The sequence below is a fragment of the Passer domesticus genome, chromosome 16 (assembly GCF_036417665.1).
Source record: "Passer domesticus isolate bPasDom1 chromosome 16, bPasDom1.hap1, whole genome shotgun sequence".
Taxonomy (NCBI): domain Eukaryota; kingdom Metazoa; phylum Chordata; class Aves; order Passeriformes; family Passeridae; genus Passer; species Passer domesticus.
In genome coordinates this window covers 336,033-356,061 of record NC_087489.1, presented here as the reverse complement: position 1 = coordinate 356,061, position 20,029 = coordinate 336,033, and the positions used below count along the sequence as shown (strand labels likewise).

The 20,029-nt window shown below is 42.7% G+C and overlaps 1 protein-coding gene and 1 non-coding gene across 9 annotated transcripts in view; both read left to right on the top strand.

The window, feature by feature from the left end:
* TRNAE-UUC (transfer RNA glutamic acid (anticodon UUC)) lies at positions 1-72 on the top strand. The gene has a single exon. It is a non-coding gene; the product is annotated as a tRNA-Glu (tRNA).
* Positions 73-2,761: 2,689 nt separating this feature from the next.
* Positions 2,762-20,029, top strand: part of RBM39 (RNA binding motif protein 39) — a 30,850-nt gene continuing 13,582 nt past the window's right edge. Inside the window, exons 1-9 of one of the 8 annotated variants that reach the window (XR_010348438.1) lie at positions 2,762-3,065; positions 6,184-6,246; positions 8,090-8,139; positions 10,921-11,115; positions 16,438-16,503; positions 16,612-16,665; positions 18,045-18,162; positions 18,746-18,898; positions 19,445-19,582. Coding sequence is in view for 6 of the 8 variants with exons in the window: in XM_064391609.1 (XP_064247679.1) it covers positions 6,196-6,246; positions 8,090-8,139; positions 10,921-11,115; positions 16,438-16,503; positions 16,612-16,665; positions 18,045-18,162; positions 18,746-18,898; positions 19,445-19,582 (825 nt within the window). In the remaining 2 variants the exon portion in view is untranslated. Of the gene's footprint in view, positions 3,066-6,183; positions 6,247-6,469; positions 6,543-8,089; positions 8,144-10,920; positions 11,116-16,437; positions 16,504-16,611; positions 16,666-18,044; positions 18,163-18,745; positions 18,899-19,444; positions 19,583-20,029 lie in introns of those variants that run through there. The other 7 variants (XR_010348439.1, XM_064391610.1, XM_064391609.1 and 4 more) reach the window with 7 other exon arrangements.

The window sequence follows — 20,029 nt, the reverse complement described above, 5'->3', positions numbered from 1 at the left end:
TCCCACATGGTCTAGCGGTTAGGATTCCTGGTTTTCACCCAGGCGGCCCGGGTTCGACTCCCGGTGTGGGAAGGCGTGGCTTTTTTTACTTCGTTCGCCTACTTCCTTTTCGGTTGTTAATTCTGCGCGATGCCTCCGACCCCTCGCAGCGCAGGTAACACAAACAAACTCCCGCCCGCAACCCTGGCGCCTGAGGCGAACGAACTTCCTGGCGCGAGTACAGAGCCAGGTTTAGAGGAAGGAACACTAGCGGTAAAATGGCATTGCATCTCAGCACTGCAGAGCCGGTCTCTCCTCGGCATCAAGCCATCCCACAAACAAGAAAACCTTCTTTAGGAAGTGTGTTACTGGAAGCTTCCCGTCAGCTCCAGAGGTGAATCCAGGCAAGTGCGTAGTGACGCCACGAACAGCCCTGTGGAGCTGAGCGTCGACAGCCGATGGGACAGGGCATTGCTGTGGTACGCCGGGTCTGGCCACAGGGCTGGACGCGCAGCTTGTGCAGCTGTTCGCTACTCCAGACCCCTCATTAGCCACCTTTGCCCCCTCTGTGAATACTGTAAGTGTGGGGGTGCATCCTTTCTCCCACACTGCCTGGGCACCAGCCATGGGCGAGGGGCATGTTAGTCAAGTAGACAAAAATCGCATATCTGTGTACTCCTTCCAGAGCCTGGCTCCACAGGCGAATGATGAGAGAAAAGCCATAGGTAAATCCACCAATATGAGCCTATGCACATACTTCAGTCACAATCACAAGGTGAGGGAACGAGGAACATGGAGGTGATTAGACCAGACTCGGTGGCTGACTGGAAGCCGAGGGGTAAGGGACAAGCAGCCAGAGCAGTGCGTGGGAACAAATACAACAAACCTTGTTTTTTCTGTGAGAAGACTAGTAATTTTGTTTACAACCAAACTGTACAGAAATTCTTAGGTTGGGAAAAAACCTTATTATAGTTATGCTTTGTTTTTAATTTTAAACAGATCATTTTTCCTAAATGTTCCAAACTCTACTGGTTGACCACTTCATCTTAGAAAGACTTGGACACTCTGGGCAAGAGCCCCAGGACCATTCTCTGCTATTAACGTTTCAGGAACTTTGTTAGAAATGCCATTAAATGAGACAGTAGCCTGGGATTTTCAGAAAAAAGAATAATTTCAGGAGGTAAAGTTTGTTTCTAATTTTTCTTTATGTTGTTTCAGATTTCTAGAACAACAACAACAAAAAAAACAACCTAAAATTCCCCAGCAACAATTTATTTCATGCTGATAGCAGCAGGAAACTCACTTAATGCTATCTGTCCTACGTTGAACAATTGCCCCAAACGTATTATTAAATGTAAATACAAATGAACCATTCTGTGAGCTCTGAGGGAAACAAAGCACTGTTAATGAGACAGCGTTGAGCACTGTTAAAGAGGGGCTTTTTTCACGAAACACGATTTCCCTTCCGAGTTAAGCTTCAAGGCTCCAGCAATCTGCAGTGGCTTGGGCCAAAAGCTGCACCAGAAGGGAAGGTCATTGACTGATTGTTTTACTTGCAATTGAAGTGGCTAAAAAATCTGCAAGACACTGCTGGCCCAGGAAGGAAAGGGAGGTGTAGTTTTTGGCAGAAGGGTACGGCCGAACAGCTTCGGGCATTGTTAATCTGACTGAATCACATCAAGCCCTCAGCCAAATGGACAAAGATCAGACCACAGACCCTATTCATCACGTCAGCACAATCTCTGGTGAAAGAACACAGTAACTTCACTCTCCTGTCCACTCCATAACCTAATCCACTTTAGATTGCTGGAAAGCAAGTCTGTGAAAGGCCTCGACACGGGGATCGAGAACGTCCTGAAGGATGTGGGACACGGCGCTTCCAGAGCCAGGGAAGGAACGGGTGCTCCGAACGCACTGGACACCCACAAGCCCGCAGGCAGCCGAGCTGCCAGAGCACTGCGGCGGCCGCGCTGAGCTGAGCCCGGCCCCGCGGCCCCGGCCCCGCGGCCCTCAGCTCCGCCCCGCGGCCCCGGCCCTGGCCTTCGGCCCCGGCCCTCAGCTCCGCCCCGCGGCCTCAGCCCCGCGGCCCCGGCCCTCAGCTCCGCCCCGCGGCCCCGGCCCTGGCCCTCGGCCCCGGCCCTCAGCTCCGCCCCGCGGCCTCAGCCCCGCGGCCCCGGCCCTCAGCTCCGCCCCGCGGCCCCGGCCCTGGCCTTCGGCCCCGGCCCTCAGCTCCGCCCCGCGGCCTCAGCCCCGCGGCCCCGGCCCTCAGCTCCGCCCCGCGGCCCCGGCCCTCAGCTCCGCCCCGCGGCCCCGGCCCTGGCCCTCGGCCCCGGCCCTCAGCTCCGCCCCGCGGCCCCGGCCCTCAGCTCCGCCCCGCGGCCCCGGCCCTGGCCCTCGGCCCCGGCCCTCAGCTCCGCCCCGCGGCCCCGGCCCTCAGCTCCGCCCCGCGGCCCCGCCCCCAGCTCCGCCCCGCGGCCCCGCCCCCAGCTCCGCCCCGCGGCCCCGCCCTCAGCTCCGCCCCGCGGCCCCGCCCCCAGCTCCGCCCCGCGGCCCCGCCCCCAGCTCCGCCCCGCGGCCCCGCCCCGCCCCGCCGCCCCTCGGCCCCTCCCGGCACGCTCAGGCGCGTGCGCAAGCCCTCGCGAGAGCGCAAAGGCGCGTGACAAGGCCACATGTCAACCCAAATCTCGCGAGCATTCGAGCCACTGCTTCCGGGTGCGATGTCTCGCGAGAGGCGGCGAGCCTGGGGGTGCAGCGGCTTGTTTGGCCGTGCGTCTCGCGAGAGCCCCTGCGCGGTGCGCTGGGCGCCCCCGTGCCGTGCGCGGAGCCGCGAGCGGCCGGGCGCCATTTCGGGAGCAGCCGCGGAGCCATAGACGGGGCCAGACCGGCACCGGGACCGACTCACGGCCGCGTCGCCCCTTGCCGCCCACTCCCTGGGGCTGCCTGAGCGCCGCCGTCCATTTAAGATTCAGACGCCTGGAGAAGGTGCTCAAGCCCTCGGGCCCGTTCCCACCGCCAGGGCAGTAACGCCGGAGCCGCCGCTGCCGGACCTCGGGGCCCTAGCGAGGATCGCACTGCCCGCGGCGCAGGTAACTGCGGGTGGGCCCCGGGCCCCGCCGCCGGGCGAGCGGCGGCCTGGTCTGCGGCGTGCCGCGGCCTGGGCGTCTGCGCCCCTCCCCCTGCTATGGCCGCCCCGGCCCTGCTCGCGGGGCCGCTCCGCGCCTCAAGCGTCGCCGAAGCCCCCGGTGATCCCCGCCCCGCGGCCCGGCCCCGTGCGCTTTGGTTCTTCCCGTGGCCACGTCGCGGGCATGCCCGACTGCTCTCGGCGTGGTGCTGCCCCACCCCGGCTCCCCCGCTCCAGCTCCCCCTCTCTTCCCGCGATGGCGCTGTGCGGAGGACGCGGCGTGAGCAGCTGCGGGGCCGTTCGCGCACGGAGACGGGGCGGAGGTGGGGAGCGGCGGCCGCCGCGGGCGGGCTCGCCATGAAGGCTTTTGGGAGAAGCGAGGTGGGAGGGCGGTCGCGGCGGGACAGGCAGCGCTAGGCATCATTGTTTCTAGGAAACCGAATTTGCTCCGCTCGATCGTGTCAGGAGCATGTGGGAATTGAGGGAATTGGGAATTGCAGGCGGGGACCTGCCCGCAGACGTATGGGTCCTGCTGAGAGGCTAGCTCCCCTTCTGAGGCGTCGGAGTTCTCTTAAAGTTTCCTGATGCTCTTCCAGGACACTACATATAATACGTGTCGAATTGTCATTCGTTGGATTTCTAAAACAAATAATTTTGAAAACCGTACCCTTTAAAACTCCTTTTTTGTAATATAATACACCAGAAAGAGAGTGATTTCTTTCAAAATAATGACTAGTTCAGTTGCAGTAAATTTCATGTCCCTTTACGTTTTCTGTAGATCCACAAAGTTTGAAGTGTAGTTCATTCCTTTTTTATTTTGATGTTTTGGCGTGGGTTTTTTTTTGTTGGTGTTTTTTTGTTTGCTTATTTGGGTGGTTTTGGTTTGATTTTTTTTTCCCCTTAACAATCAAGTTAGTCATACATAGCTTTTTTGAGAAAGCTGGAAGGTTTTTAGGAAAATTTTTTGAGCATTCGTGTTTAATGAAAGATACTTGAAAATCTGTCAGGACTTTCTAGTAATTTGAAATTATTTAGGGCTGTCATTTGTGGCTTTAAAAAAAAAGTAGTAGCATCATAGTATGCATCGCAGGGCTGATAACAGGGCTGCGATGCGTGTAGAGAGAAGGTACTCTGATAACATGGTGTTGTCCCAGTGGACGTGTTTTGTAAAGAGTACAAAGGGTACCGATTGCTGGGGTGAGGCCAAAGGTCCATGCAGCTCAGGAGATTCAATGTTGATGGCCAGCAGTAAATGCCAAAAAAAGAACAGTGCAATGACTCATGGATGGTTCTCTCTGTGTGCGCTTAGTTGTAGCTTAATTGTAGTTCAGGGTCACGAGACATGCCTTTGTTTAATGAAAACCTTTTTCTTTAAACTTTTAAGGTTGATTTTTTTTAAACATTGCATGTACTTCTTTGTTAGATCCACAGTGCCCTTCAACAGTGAATTCAGTGGCTAAATGCTTTGTGAATAAGGACCATTGTTTTGAATCCACTGGATGATAGTTCATTCACTCATTATTTGGGACGGTGCTGTAATAGTCATTCCCTCTGCATTTTTCCATGCCATTCAAGATTTGATGGTTCCTATTATGGCAGCCCTTCTTCAGAGTGAAGAATTCCTCGCCATGTGTAGCTCGATATGTTGGCTAAATTACACATCTGAAAATGTAATTTTGGGTGGGAGTTGTCACCAATGGGAATTTTCTTGTAGAATCCTAGGTTTGCCTTTTTCTTGACCTTAATCACCCTGATGTACTATTTATACTACATACCGGTAGAACGGCTGTGAATTAAATCACATGTGTGTCTGTAGATGGCTTGAAAAGCTGACTATAAATACTATAGTAAAAAGTAAAATTGAGCCATTGTACTTAAAGGAAGGACAGTCATATCTGTAAGCGATAGCACTATAGCCTAATTGGTAATAATTTGAAAATTAGGTTAGTGTGCCTCAGTTAAGTATTGAGTGTGAACTTCCAGTGTTTGATCGTGCTTGAGGATGGTGTTTTATTCTAGAATGTATCTGGGCCAGGGTCAGATGTGCTGCAGCTCTGGTAAAACATTCTCAATTACACCATTATAAGTGACCGGTGTAAAGGATCTTGACGTGTTGGAGCATTTTTGTTATTCTGCCGAAGCCTTGGGACGGTACAATTCTACTGCCTGTAGACAAGGTGCAAGAACTAACCTGTATAATTAAAAATATGTTTTATTGTGCACACACAAATCTTCAGTGTTGGCTGTCAAACTCGGATCTAGAGGACTGGCCATTCTGGAGCTTAAGAAAGAAAAAAAAGAGAAACTTCCACTAAGAGATTTGAGGAAATTGAATATCTTAAGTTTAATGCCAAGAGTCTTGAGAGGTACTTAATAGCATACCTGCATAGGGTGAGGAAGTCAAAGTCATTCAGAGTATAGTGAACATAAAATTATATTAAGGGGTTGAAGTTGGAAAGTAAGAGGAAATTGGAAAATAAGAGGACACCAACCCAAAATGGCTGTGGTGTCAAATGTTACCTGGTGTGATGGATGTTTTTGTTTTGAGATGTGAAGTTCCAGACTGGATGGACTTCGTGTATGCTTTAGTAGCTCTTAGCGCTGGAATCATAACTGTTTTCCTGTGACCCCTGTTATGGAGGAGGCTGCGTTTCTTAAAGTACCATGGTGTCCACATGCTGAGATTGGTAAATGATGGAGGCAAAGGCTAGAAGCTGTGAACGGGTTTACCTGATTGTTCATTGTCCTTTGCTGAAGCTCTAGCACTTCTCGAGATGGCCACCAGAGGTGTGTTTCTGTATCATAAATAGGCTGTGCTCTTTGTTTTGAAAGAAATTCATGGAATGTCTCTGGGTTTCCTCTGGCTTATCACATTTTGTTGTTTGCAGCTGTAATTACTTTGCACACATTTGTTACCATCTCATTGGGCAAAACTTCATTCCAATTTTTGTTGGAAATACTTACCGAATTTGTAAATGTTTAGTGAATTTGAGCCAGTGCAGTGATGACCTCTTAAACAAAAGCTGTTGGAATATAAAGCACAAGGGTGTTTTCCAACTCAGGTGGAATTGCTTTTCTTTCAGGTGTCCTGAAAAATGGCTGATGATATTGATATTGAAGCAATGCTTGAAGCTCCTTACAAAAAGGTGAGAAAAAATATGCCAGAGAGGTCCTCTTTACCTTAATTTAGCATTATTCATGAAACTACTGCTGAACTGTAGACTAACATCCCTGGAGCCCTCATGATTTGTCTTATTGGACATACATTACATGTAACTTTCAAGTTAATATATACTGTTAATGTAATTATATTGTGCAGTAGTTTCACTTCAGCGTGATGAATAAATGCCCATCTATCTCTCTTTGTAGACTTGCCTAACGATATCTCACCTCTACTCCCATGAATTCACCTTTGATTCCAGTGTGAACTGTCAATCATAAGGTAGTAATTGAGTGACGTATCGCTGTACCGTGGTCCCCTAGGTTAAAAAAAGAAAAAACCACCAAACACAATCAAAACAAAACAAATCCACCCAAAAACCAACTAAACAAAACCAAAACAAACCCCAGAAACCAAAATTCTAAAACCTTTTCTCCAAAATTGTGAAGTCCAGTTTGCTATAGCAACAAGGTGAATGCAGTGGTTTGGGAAAACAGCGGGGCTCCAAGAATAACCTTTTCACCAGTCCCATGGCAAGTAAATATTTGAACTATCTGCTCAGTGTGAGAAGAGTGGGACTTGCTTTTAATGCAGAAGGCTGCTGGCGGTTAATCTTTCAACAGGGCAGATGAAAATCAGTTGCTGAGTGAACGAATTTACAGAAATTCTTGGATCCCTGAATAGAATGTTCTTAGCAAGTAAAAGACAGTATCACAGTCTGCGGTATCATTCTAAAAGAAACTCTTGTGTTCTTCTTTCCTAGTTGTTTAATTAGGAAATGTCGATTTTTCTGTGAAATTTTTATCAGTTAGCTTAGTGATGTCCTTCACTTAAACCAGCAGCAAATGAATACTGTCTTTTTGTGTTTTCCACCAGATGGTGTTGAAGTGTTGACAGACTGCATGCTTTAGCACTGATTTTGAAAGAAATGTATATAAGTTTAAGTCGCCTAGGAATTGTACTTTTAATGTAACCAATGTGATTAAACTGTAAAGCCAGTATATAAGTTACATAGCAGCTTTTGTCAGTCTGTTCTGAAGTGTGTATTACAACCATGTAATGAATTTTGGATGAGCATTTGTAAGTTTTAAGGGTATATTTAGTTAATGTAATATTTAGCAGTTACATTTACATCTTGAAGAGAAATTTGTGAACTGTTGTGTTAAAATTCTTGTGTCCTGGCTTAACATGGATATTTTCCATGTAAACAGGTATGGAAATAGGGGATGTTTAGGCTGGACTGGTGGATTATTGATGGCTTTCTTGGGAGTCGACGTTACTAAAGCAGTGTGAATCCCTGTTTGCTTCAGGGCGAGATGTGTGACAGAGGTGACATCAAGCTCTTACAACCCTTCAGCGAAAACGAGTGAAGATCTCGGCAATGGCATCGGTCACAGGAAATCGATAGTGGCTGGCTGCTAGTGTAGCCACGGGGCTTAGGCAGCGATATAGCCTTGGTACTAATCAGAGGGGCTCGCAAACACCTCAGACTTCCTCTTAAATTTTATAGAAACAACATTTAGTTATTTGAGTGATGAATTCTACAGGATAACTTGCTCTCTAAACCATGTATGGAAGTATCTACAATTTAATACACACTTTTAAATTATATAAGTCTTGTATTTTGTAATTGTATGACTTAAATTTAAGCAGCAAAGTGGTTAAACATGCCTACCTAAATTTTCTAAAGCTTTCCACATTAAACTGTAAACAAGTAATTTAGTATTAAATTTTTTTTTTTATTTTCTTATTCCTATTCCCATTACCCTTTGACCACTTGAAATATTTCCGCTTCGTCCTCACGATGTTCTTCTATCAACCCTGCTTAGGATGAGAACAAATTGAGCAGTGCCAACGGCCATGAAGAACGCAGCAAGAAGTAAGTATTTTCTCAGTTCTCTGCATTTGAGTAGAGGCTGCTGATTTTTGTGGACTTGTGAATCCATGTCAGTGGTGTTTAAGGAAATAATTTGAAAAAACTTGGAATTGGCAGTTGCAGCAATTTGGCAATTTTCTTTTGTTTACAAATGTAGTTAATACCCTTTGCAACGGATGTAGTCAAAATTGCAGAAACATTCACCTAGCATCAGGTAAAAATACAGGCTTAGTATGTTCAGCATATTTAAATTCTTTTTGTTACTTTAACTATGCAACAGATTTTGCATTTAAGAAATTATTTGTTGTAGAATTGTGGTTTGGAGCAGGGGAAAGCACTTAAAGAAACCAGTGCTTTCTTGAAAAGGTTTAGAGTGTTGAATTGCCTTGCTCCACATCCCTGCCCTTTGAAAACATCTAAATTTATAATACAAGTTTTTTTACAAAACAAGACTACAAGCCCACCTTGCTCAGCAAGCATAATTCCAGGGTGTGAACACCTGCTGATACCCAAAAGGTGTGTAGTCTGTAAAATAAATTCCTTACCTTACAAACATCATTTGGTGAAGAGGTAATTGATGAAAAGAAAAAAAAATTACAAAGTTGATAGTTTACAAAACAGTAAAAAGTTAGCTGTGTATTACAGAAATGCACTGAAGTTAGCATGTATGCTATTGTCATCTTCTGAAATCATACAGATGACATGCTTTTACTTGTGTTCTAAATAACACAGTGGAAATAATTTTCATGCTAACTGCTTAGACCTCTAAAACCCATCAAAAGCAGCTGCTGTCAATATTTTTAAGCTCTAGAAGTTAATTTTGATACAGTTCTTGTTCCCCATAACTTTTAGATAACTATTTTGTTTGTAATGTGTGACAGTGTACTGTGTTGCTGAAGACAAAGGTGTATGCAGGGTTTGCAAGACTTCTTGCTTTGCTTTAAAAAAAAAATAATTGTGTCCAAATGGTACTTTTTATCTACTTCAGTTGGGCAAATACTGAAATAAGATTCAAACTGTAAGGAAAATCCACAGCGAACATCAGCAACTTTAAAAATAAATAACAATGTGCAACTTTCAGTAATTGTCAAATCATACTTAGGTGTCCATTTTATTAATTGGAAGAAATAAGGATCTGCATTTTTACTAGATGTCTGTCCTGTAGGTCCAGCTTAGTTGTGATTTGAAGGCAGAGCATGGATCTGGACTGCTGGGAGTCCTTGCCTGCAAAGCAGGTTCCCCCTGTTGGATAGGGAATAGCTCCTGTCATTGGTGAAGAGTGGCTGCAGTTAGTAGTTACTGGTACTGGTTAGTATAGTGAGCTTCAGGGCGTGTTTTTCAGAGCTATTTTAACAGTGAGTGTTTTAGGGTTTACCTTGGGGAAACGTTGGTAAATTATGGATCCTAGAGGAGAGGGATGGTGTGTGCCTAACCATAACAAACTGCATTACAGCAGGAAGTGTGGTTAAGTGATTCTGATGACACCACACAGAAATAAAGAACTATCAAAAACTATGAAGCTTCTGAATATTGGGTTTTGATGCAGCAACTTCTCTGTCCATACAAAAATATTAAAGAAACTAATAAACTATGGCAGATAAGGAAAAAAAAATAGTGTTTAAAACATAATTGCAAAATGCTTGTCTTCAGAGATAAATACGAAGATACTTTGAGTGGGCCTTCCTAGGTGGAGATTGGAGAGCAAAAGCTATTAATAATTAGGTTCAGTAAGATGTGGCAGATGAGGGATGTTTTTACTTCAGAAGTTGAAACTAACTAGAAGTCTTAGTTTATACATGGCCATAGAAAGCCACAGGGATGAACATTTTGTAATCCACGTGCCCTTTTAAAGGAATTTTTAAGAGCATGAGTGACCATGTTGAGAAAAGATAATATCTGCAATCAGAAGGCCCAAAAGGAAGAAGAGGAAAAATTCAATGACAAAGGATGTTTCAAACTATGAAAGTTTAGCAGCAAAGTTGATTATTTTGCTGTCTTAAGTAATGGCTTGAGCATCTGTTTAACACGTGTTTTATATATACCTACAGATATATTTTAGAAACTAGGAGACTAAGCTTTGGTGATCTGAGGCTGAGATGGAAGAAAAAAATTGTGGTCAATCCAAATGCAGTAATGGAACAGTTGCTTACTGCACGTAGTTTTCAAATATGAGGTACAATTGACATATAGGTTTTAGAAGATGCTATTTTCTAAGTAAATTGGTAAAGGTACAAAAATCTGCAGTTTGTCCCAAACCTCTAACAGCCATAGACTTAAAAAAGCAAGTGGTTTATGAGTGGGAGTAGCAAGTAGGAAGCAAAACTCTTAAAAGCAGCATGTTAAAGACTATTGGCAGAGAGTATTAAGAGGAAACAACCTTCCTTTCCCCCAGACTTGCCTCTTTCTTTCTATTTTTGTTGCATTTTGTTTTTCTGCTATATAATGTATCCTTAAAATAGTGAAGTATGTTTGAACACCAGATGAAGTACTGCAACTGCTGTGTACTAGGTCTAACATAGGAAGTGGGTTTTTAGTCCTTTTACTCTTCTGAAAGCATTCTCTAGCAATTAAAAAATTTAAAATACAAATGTGCTGTTGCAGATTTCCTGTGGCTCATGAAAGAAGATTGCTCTCACGCTTAGCCACCCATTTAACAATAAAAAGTACAAATACCAACAGCTACAAACTTTTCCCATCAGTGTCTGTGACATCAGAGGAACTGTGGAATGTGGGGTAAATAACACTGAACTGTGTGTGTAACTGAAGTTGCACTTTCTTTGTCAGGAGAAAAAAGAGCAAAAGCCGAAGTCGAAGCCATGACAGAAAGAGGAGCAGAAGTAAGGAGCGCAAACGGAGCCGAGATCGGGAACGGAAAAAGAGCAGAAGCCGGGAAAGGAAACGGAGCAGAAGCAAAGAACGCAGACGCAGCCGGTCTAGGAGTAGAGATCGCAGATTCAGAGGCCGGTATAGAAGTCCCTAGTAGGTTATTTGTTCAGAGTTCCATGTGTGCTTCATCGTTACTATGTGAAAGGTTAAAGTTTCACTCTCTGCTTTCTAAATTGGTCAATAATTATCATTGAAAAGAAAGTGAGAGATTGGTTGAAGAATCAGTAAATACAGAGTGCAAAAGGAGATAGTAATATTCCTCTTCTAGATTTTCATTCTTAGCCAAACACAGAGATGGGAAAGCAAATGAAAGAATGTGTACAGCTGAGTGGAAAACTAAGTTTATCACAAAATCAATATAACAACAGAATTCTCTCCATGTCCTGACTGTTTAAAGTATATGAACTTGATGGCTTAACTGCCAAAAAATTAATAGTAGTCTGTTAATTTGGTTACAGGCTCATACCCTCTTTTTTTTTGTATTACTAAAGATTTTTACTGTCTTGCTGTTCCTGAACATTAACTCCATAAATGGATATTCACACAAACATATTCCATGTTTATGCAGCCAAACTGGGAGCATCGGGTCTTAGTAATGCCCATGTGTTGCAAATTTGCCCTGCTTTTTTCTCAGACTTGTTTAGAGGCTGACAAGAATTCTTTTGTTCCTCTCAGATATTTAGCTGATAGAACTTGAGCAATAGGTGGTTCCAGGCATTTATAAATCAGTTCTCAAAAGATGTTTTTTCATCAGTACAGTTTCTGATGGTTTGGTTTGTACTGTGGTTCTCCCTTTTGCTTCCCATTGCCTCTTTCTGCAGAAACTCAGTGGGAACTGGGCTGTATGCTTGACTCTCATTGATTACCTGAGGCTGCGGTTTGTCTCTGCTGTTGTCTGGGTCTCATCTCAATTGTTGTCAAATCTTGGAATGCAGGATCCTGTTAAAAGAAGGCATTTGAAAAGGATGTATTTTTTTAATCATGACATATGATGCCACCATGATAGAGAAATCTCTCAGGATGTTTGAGCAGACAGTGTTTACTGTCTGATAAATTGTAGGCTTGTGCAATTTTATGAACCTGGATGTTTTTCTTCGGGCTTTTTGTACTCTTGGACTACAAACAAAAACTTCCTGAGGTCTCAGGATCTCGCTCTGTGCTAAGTCAGCTGGATGTTGGCATTTTCGTAACGAAAGCCTGCTGCAGTTCCTGGATCCTCTAAGGTGTAGTGGCATCCTATGCATCATCAATCCTGTGTATGTGGGGATCATAATATATCAGCCCTCCATTTCCTTTGTCTTGAGTGTCAGAGCCTCTGTACACTGCTCTGGACTTCAGCTGTAAAGATTTCAGCAGTGCAGAGTTGTTTTCCTACAACTCTATTGCACGTATAAGTTTACAGTAGCTGGTTGGGTTATGCCAGTGCCACTGTTGTGGCTCAAGGTACAGAGGACCTTGATCAAAAACTTTAGCGTTCTGTATATGGAGCCTGCTGGCATCCTTCCCTCCAGTGCAGTGTTGTGTGGAGAGGATGTCTTTTGTTCTGTCTTGTAGTTGGGAGTTGCTGCATTCTTCCAGCTGTGTTGGAGGGTTTTATTCTTTGTTTTTCTTGATGTCTCTGGGTGAGAAGGTTTTTCACCTGGAGAAATTTGGGATTTCCAGTGTTCTGGTCTTCCAAAATAATTTCTGCAAGTAGAGGTTGAAAGTATTGATGTTACTACAATAACCCATGCCTGTTTTAATGCATTGAGATATGTTATGCCAGAAAGGTAAGCAAGGTGTCTTTTTTGCTATCCTGGCAGTCTCCCATAGCTGTTCTGGGTGATTGCTCTGGTGTTGAGGTACAGTGAACAAGATACGGGGATAATGTAGTATGCTCTGAGGGTATATAGTTGTGCTAGTCATTTGATAGTTTGTTCAGTGCTTCAGTTGCCAAATCATTGCTTTCATTTAACCAAGGGGAATTCTAGTGTGTTTAGATGGTTTTGTGGAAAACTGGTATAGGGCAAGAACATGTGTCCCAGAATCTTTTGTGTTGACTGATGGCAGTCAGCAAGCAGTTGCTGTCATTCAGTTGTAGATGATGAATGGTCCTGTTAAAATGATAAACATGCTATTGTGATTCCAGAAGTCTAGTTTTGGCTCTAAATGTGTGAAAGAGAAGGAATTGTGGAGTTCCTGTTCAAGGCTCCTAAAATGCAGGGACCCACCTTTAAATTTCCCTGAATTTCAGGGAGATGAAAACTTCGGTGATAAAGCCTCCTGCATCACCAACCACTTTTGGATCTACCAATACTGAGCTTTCATTTGAAGAAGTTGTCTCTGTATCAGTGGCATAAGTTCAGTGTTTCAAAAGTGACTGCCAGAGTACTCTTTCTGGTTGGAGAATTTATTTATGGAGTCTCTCCTTGTGGGGCTGTTCCAGTAGTTTTGGGTTGGAGTTATTGCTGACAGGGTTGTAGCTGACTGCAGTATCTAGAACAAATTGCTTAGTGGTTTCTATTTTATTTTTTACTCTTTCTCATGAGCTTTATAAAGGCTCACTTTCAAGCTGGTTATCTGTAAACTGAGATGGTTTTGCCGCTGAGAGCAATTAGGAGGCATCTCAGCAGTAGTCAGAAAAAAGTTTAGGTAATTCTGAAGGAAAAAGAGAGGAGGGTGCTACAGAGAACCTGAAAACTTTGAGTTTCTCACTTTAGGCTTGAAATGTGGTTAAATGCTTTAGTTTTAAATTAGGTTAAAATTAGGTGACTGTCTTGCATTGCTTAGTGTTCACAGGGTTGTTTTTTTTTCCTCCTGTTATTTTCACATATGTTGTCCCTTAAGTGTTACATAGCTGTATCATTAGGTCTCTTAGGAGAAAACTTGACTGAGTAGTCTTGCTTAGACATCTGCTGGGCAAATCCCAGCTGCTGCTAACAGAAGGTAGAAGTCACTTAGATCGTCCTGTTTCTATTCTGAAATCACAAATTTAGACAAAGCAGTTAGGAAAACAGGTTTATTTCAGTGATGACTGAAAGTTGCTTGTGGTTCTCCTGGACTTTGTTAGCCCAAGTTTGCCTTGTCCAACATTTTTCTGTTGGAATCTTGAATATGAATGAATAGGTAAAAGCTGATCATTTGCTGGCTGTCTTCTGACCTGACCATTGTTGGGCCCTGTGGCATCTCATAGGTTTTGTGGAAGTGTGTGCTTTGGCTGCACACAGCGCTTTGGCTTACAAAGAAAGTGACTCCTAGACATAGAGATTAATGGCTTGTGACATGATGTTTCCATACAGATTAGCAGGAACTGGGCAACAATTGTGGGGACAGTAGAAGCAATGAAGAAGCTTTACTTGAGATGTATGGCTTTACAAACAAGTCTCCTTAGAAAAACACAGAGAGAATACTGTTGAAAAGGGTATACGGTTGATTTTGAGAAGATAATTTGGGCTCTCACTTCGCCCTAGGCAGTTTTCTGTTTGGTCCGTTCCAGTGGTCTGGGGTTTCTTAATGTTGGTCTCATGGAGTTCTGTAAATAAGACAGTACTAGTCAAGCAAGAAAATGGAGATTTTTGGAGTTATGGTGTGTTGTGGGTTTTCCCTGCCCTTCTTTCCTCTTCTCTCCACCCCCACCCCCACTTTCTGCATGTATTTGAAAACTTACTTCTCAGTTGTTTGTGTTTTGGTTTCGTTATTAATTAGATTTAGACGAATACTTACAATATTTCTTTCACCATTTTCTTGAGAACTCATGGTCTTAACTATTTATTAATGTTTAGTTGGTCTGCATGTTAGTGTTCTGGAGTCACTGTAATTGGTTTGTCTGGCTGCATTTGAATTAAAATGGAGAGCACCACGTTTTATATCTGATGTGAACGTGCAAGGTAGTCCCATATCTGATAAGAAGGTAGCCTCTGAAATTAGTACCAGTATTTCCAGGTGCAGCTTTTGGCAGTTGTTCCATCGGTACTGAAGAGCCTCAATAGACACTTCAGCAATAATTTGTCTGGACTTGAGCAGGAAAGGGAGTAATTTATCCTGGGCAAAAAAGGTCTGGTTTTGATCAGTTGTGATCTCATCTCAACATATGCCTGTGTTTTATGTCTTATTTTTGCTCAGTAAGTAGCTATCTTCATGAGTAGTTTCTAAATGGTCTTTTTTCTTTTTTTTTTTTTCCCCAGTGTTGTACAGGGCCATGTTTCCCTTGCTTTAACCTGGCCAGCACGGTTTTGGATCTTGGCCCACTACTTCCAACTGTGTCACAACATGCTTAAAAAGTGGGCATCCTCCTCCTTGTGGTGGATGCTGAGTTTAACTATAAGCATTACTGCTCCACTGAGGAGCAAGAAGACATTTTTCAGACAAATTGCGTTGCCAAATGGATTTAGTGAAAGACTACTTAGTGTCTTCAGCCCGCTGCATCTTTCAGGGTGTTTTACATCAATTTATAGCAACAGCAGAAAGAATCAGTTGTGTACAGATGGAAAGCCGAAGCCCAGTGCACAGTATTCAGTCTGTGCAGAGTGCCTCTGCACTTGGTGGTGATACAGGAAGAATGTTAACAGGTGTTGTTCTTTGCCTTTTGAACAACTACCAGGAGATCAAATTCAGGGGAGCATGATAGGATGGATCAGTCTGTTCCTGGGTGCCCCATTAACTAGAAAGAGGACTGGCCTTAAAATGGAAGCAAAGGGCAGATTACAGTGTGTTCCAAGAGTCACTGTGATGCCTGAAGAATTAAATTAGATTCAGTCAAGAGATTGGATTCCTTTTGTGGTTATGTGTCTGTGTACATCTGACTGCTGGGTTCACTGCTTCTGTGGTTTGATGGCCATTAGGAATTTTAAGGAAGCTTCATTTACCTATTTGCAGCACTTAAGTGGTTAGAGCCATTAGTGAACATGTGTCTCTTGCAGGTGTCTGCATGCAGCCACTTTGGTTTGCTCTTGCACCGTAAATTTCTTGGAACTTTTGATTTTAAAATGTTACACTTGAGCAAGTAATCCTGCCAGTACCACTTGGCATACATCTCTGAAGCTGAGTTCAAGGCCATGAATGTTATGCTTTGCAGTTGTCAGTATGTAGAACTTGCTTGTGGACAAAAAAGCAGGTGAAAATGATTATAACAGTAACTGTAGCTCAGAATAGTTTGCATATACCAGTGTGCCATGACTGACTGTCTCACGAAGAGTCCTGCATATTCTGGGATTTGGTGATGTAGGTGAAAGTGGGAGGGGATCATATTCTGTGCCTGATGGTCTGAAGTGCTGCATGTATTGACAACTAGCTGATTATCTTATGCATGCTGTGGGTGCTGCTAATGGAAATGATGACAAGTTCAGAGGCAAGGGTGGGTGAGCACTTGGAGCGTGAGTACAGACAGGACACTTTGAATTCACGTACTCAGGTGTCTTGTCTTTTCTTCTACCATAGTTCTGGTCCAAAATTCAACAGCGCCATCAGAGGGAAGATTGGTCTGCCTCACAGCATCAAATTAAGGTTTTTGACTTTTCTCTGTTTTTCATTACATCATTAATAGGTTTTATTTAGAACCAGGAGTGGTTTATTGGAAGGTTTGCTTGTAATCTTGTTGATCTTTCTTTTTAGCAGACGTCGCTCCAGAAGCAAAAGTCCTTTCAGAAAAGACAAAAGCCCTGTTAGGTATGACTTTTTTTTTTTTTTTTTTTGACGTGTGTTTGGGTTGGTTTGTTTTTGTCGAGTTGGAAAAGTGATGGTGAAATAATGTATGGCTACTTGCTCTCCAGTTTACACTCATAAGTGATGCTGGAATTCATTCAGAAAGCCAGTGAGAGAAGAGCATTGGTAGTATGTTGCTTTCTCCCCACATCGTAAGAGGTTGTAAATAATGTCTGTTTGGAAAACAAATCTTGATTTGTTTGTTTTTTATGTTTCTGTATTTTCAGTCTTTCCCTCATTAATTGTGATTTAAATTAGCTTTTCTGATGAGTCGTACTTAATCTAGAGTATGGAATGGGAAAGTGCAAATGCTTCTTTTTGCTGTCCAGTATTTATTAGTGTTATTTGTCGAGAGGCTATATGCCTCTGCAATCCAGGAGCCATTCTTACTTAGTCTTCTCATTTAAGGGAGTAGGATTGAGATAGCTGCTAATGAGATTATTCTTTTACATTAATGCAGTTAAATTCAACCAATCTCATTTTGTTTTTCAGTGACTAGCAAACTCTTACTGAGATAATTAATGTTTAAATTTTTCTTGTGTTTTCTAAGTGATTAATATCTATGTGATTAATTTAATAAAAATACATGCTACATGGATGGAAGCTCAATCCAGGATACACCATGCTACTGCTTATGTAACTTGCACTTGAGTACAAGTCAGATTTGTTTAGATTTGAAGCTTTAATACATTAACAGTGGTACATCTAATGTCAGCTAATAGTTCAGTATTGAAGTTAATATTATTCTAGTTCTTAATGTGTCAAGGATCAAAGTAATTCACTATTCATACTTCTTTATGGGTTAACAAGCTGAAACTAGGCAATGAGGATTGCGAGTTCTATTTACATGGATGTTAGTCTTGTTTTATGCGGTGGCTGTAGTGACTCCAAAGTGACTGGGTAAATGCCACATGTGAGTTGGTAAAACCTAGCCCACACTTCTTGTCTGATAATTTGGATAGCCGATCTGTGCTAGTTTGCCCTATCTGCTTTTGTATTCTTGTCGTTCCATCTTTCTGATGAAACGGACATGTAAGCTCCATAGCGGTACCTGATATCAATTCTGGACAGTAGCAAAACCTCAGTTTATGCTTTTGCACATAAAATAGAATTTTCCAGTGATATTTGATGCTCACAGTTGAAATAGGATATTCAGTCATGTTATAACTTACCATGTGAATATTTGGTGTTCCCTTCAGTTCTTTTCTCCGCCTTTCTTTAATACAGCAGGCTTTTTTTTTTTCCTAGACTGTGAAGTACTGATTGCTTAGTGTGTCATTTGTGGTCCATAGATGAGTTATCTTAATTCAGTTGATTTTTTAGCTGAACTTTACTCTTTCCAGAGAACCTATTGATAATCTTACCCCTGAGGAGAGGGATGCTCGAACAGTGTTCTGCATGCAGTTGGCTGCAAGAATTCGACCAAGAGACCTGGAAGAATTTTTCTCTACAGTAGGGAAGGTAATTGATAGGGAAGTTAAAATAATTTTGTATTTTGCCTCAAGTTTGGTATTTTTTCAGAATTGTAAGCATGTGGCTTTCTGGAGCATCCTGTACATCCCTGTGCAAAGAGGGATTAACAATGAACTAATTATTAAAAGCTTTGAACACAAAAAATGTAGTTTCTCAGTAGTTGCTTGTTCATGTGATGTGAGGCAAAACATGTTGATGTAATTCTGACTCAATTTCATTTTTCATGTTTTCTTTTTTCATGATGTCTTTTTTCAAATGACACTATCAGTTATAGTGTCATTTGAAAATTCATGTAACTTCTAAGTTGGAAAAACTTCATTTATTCTATCAGCTGTAAGGTTCTGGTGTAAAGCATTAGAGTGCTGCAAGTTCTGTTACATACAAAACAAAACAGCTTTAGTTCTAGCTTGTCTCTGGGATACGTTTGTTGCAAAAGGTGTATGCTGCTGTAGAATTAAAACTGTTGGCTTGGCAAATAATTCTCAGTATTAATATGTGCCTGAGAAATAGGCTGCATTAGGTTTTTTCCTCTTTCTCTAAAAGTATTTCCATCTCTGTTGTTGCCTTTCAGGTTCGTGATGTGCGAATGATTTCAGATAGAAATTCCAGACGTTCAAAGGGGATTGCTTATGTTGAATTTGTTGATGTTAGTTCAGTGCCCCTGGCAATAGGACTGACTGGACAGAGAGTCCTGGGTGTCCCTATCATAGTACAGGCATCTCAGGTAAGGAATTGTAAACCTCATTTTTGTTCATGCTGAGTTATGCCTCCTGTGTTTTGATGAGAAACTTAAAGTTTGAAAATTTGGCTACCACTGAATATTAGGAAAACCTGAACAAGGATGATTATTTAAGCTTGTGATAATGGACCTTTGTTTCTCATAGATAACAGGCAAATTAACATGATTTAAAGATGTGTAAAGCTATTAGGAAAATACAGATCTTAAGCAAGTAACAGTAAAGAAATTGTTAATAGTATTACAGAAGTGAAGGCTGTATTGCGTATGCTTTCCAGATAATTTACTAGGTAGAAGTCAGAATTCTGCATGAAGTTGTTCAGTTTGAAGGCTTTTGGAGTCTCTTCTCTCTACTTGGTCATGGTCTTGGATTTTGTAGCTCTTAAGTTCAAGTCTGATGAATAGACTGCAGATCACGCAACAGCTTCTCTATGTTTGATGAATCTTCTAGTTTAGGTCTGATAGATATTTACTTCATATGTTAGAGATTTTTTATTGATTTCTTATTGAAGTGAATTTTTATTTTCTCCTTAGGCAGAGAAAAACAGAGCAGCAGCAATGGCAAATAATCTGCAGAAGGGCAGTGCTGGTCCTATGAGGCTCTATGTGGGATCATTACACTTCAATATAACCGAAGATATGCTTCGAGGAATCTTCGAGCCATTTGGCAGGGTAAACTTTAATTCGGCATGTTGTGTTAGAGTAGTTTATTTGAAAAACCTAGCTTAGTTGTAGAGCCCTGGCAGCTTCTGGAAATAATTCAGCTTCATACTCACAAAACACTTGTGGCTTTCTTGCACTGCTGTGCCCATGCATCCACAGGCCTTAGGTATGTGGGTAGTGTTGGAGAGCAGATGAGAACTTAGATTTGTGGTGGTGTCCTGTGAATTAGAATAGCAGGTCTTAGAAAGTTCAGAATTCAATGAATACTTGAAATTGAGGAGCAGGGGGGAAAAAAAAGCAGAACAATACTCGATGTTGTATCATGCTCTGGCAGCTTGTATCTTTCCCTTTCAGGATTGTGAATGGAAGCCTCATTTCATGGGTTAAAACACAAAAATCAGAGATCTCTGAAAATAGTACTATCTGTCATGTTTCTGATGACTTTTTGCTGCAGCT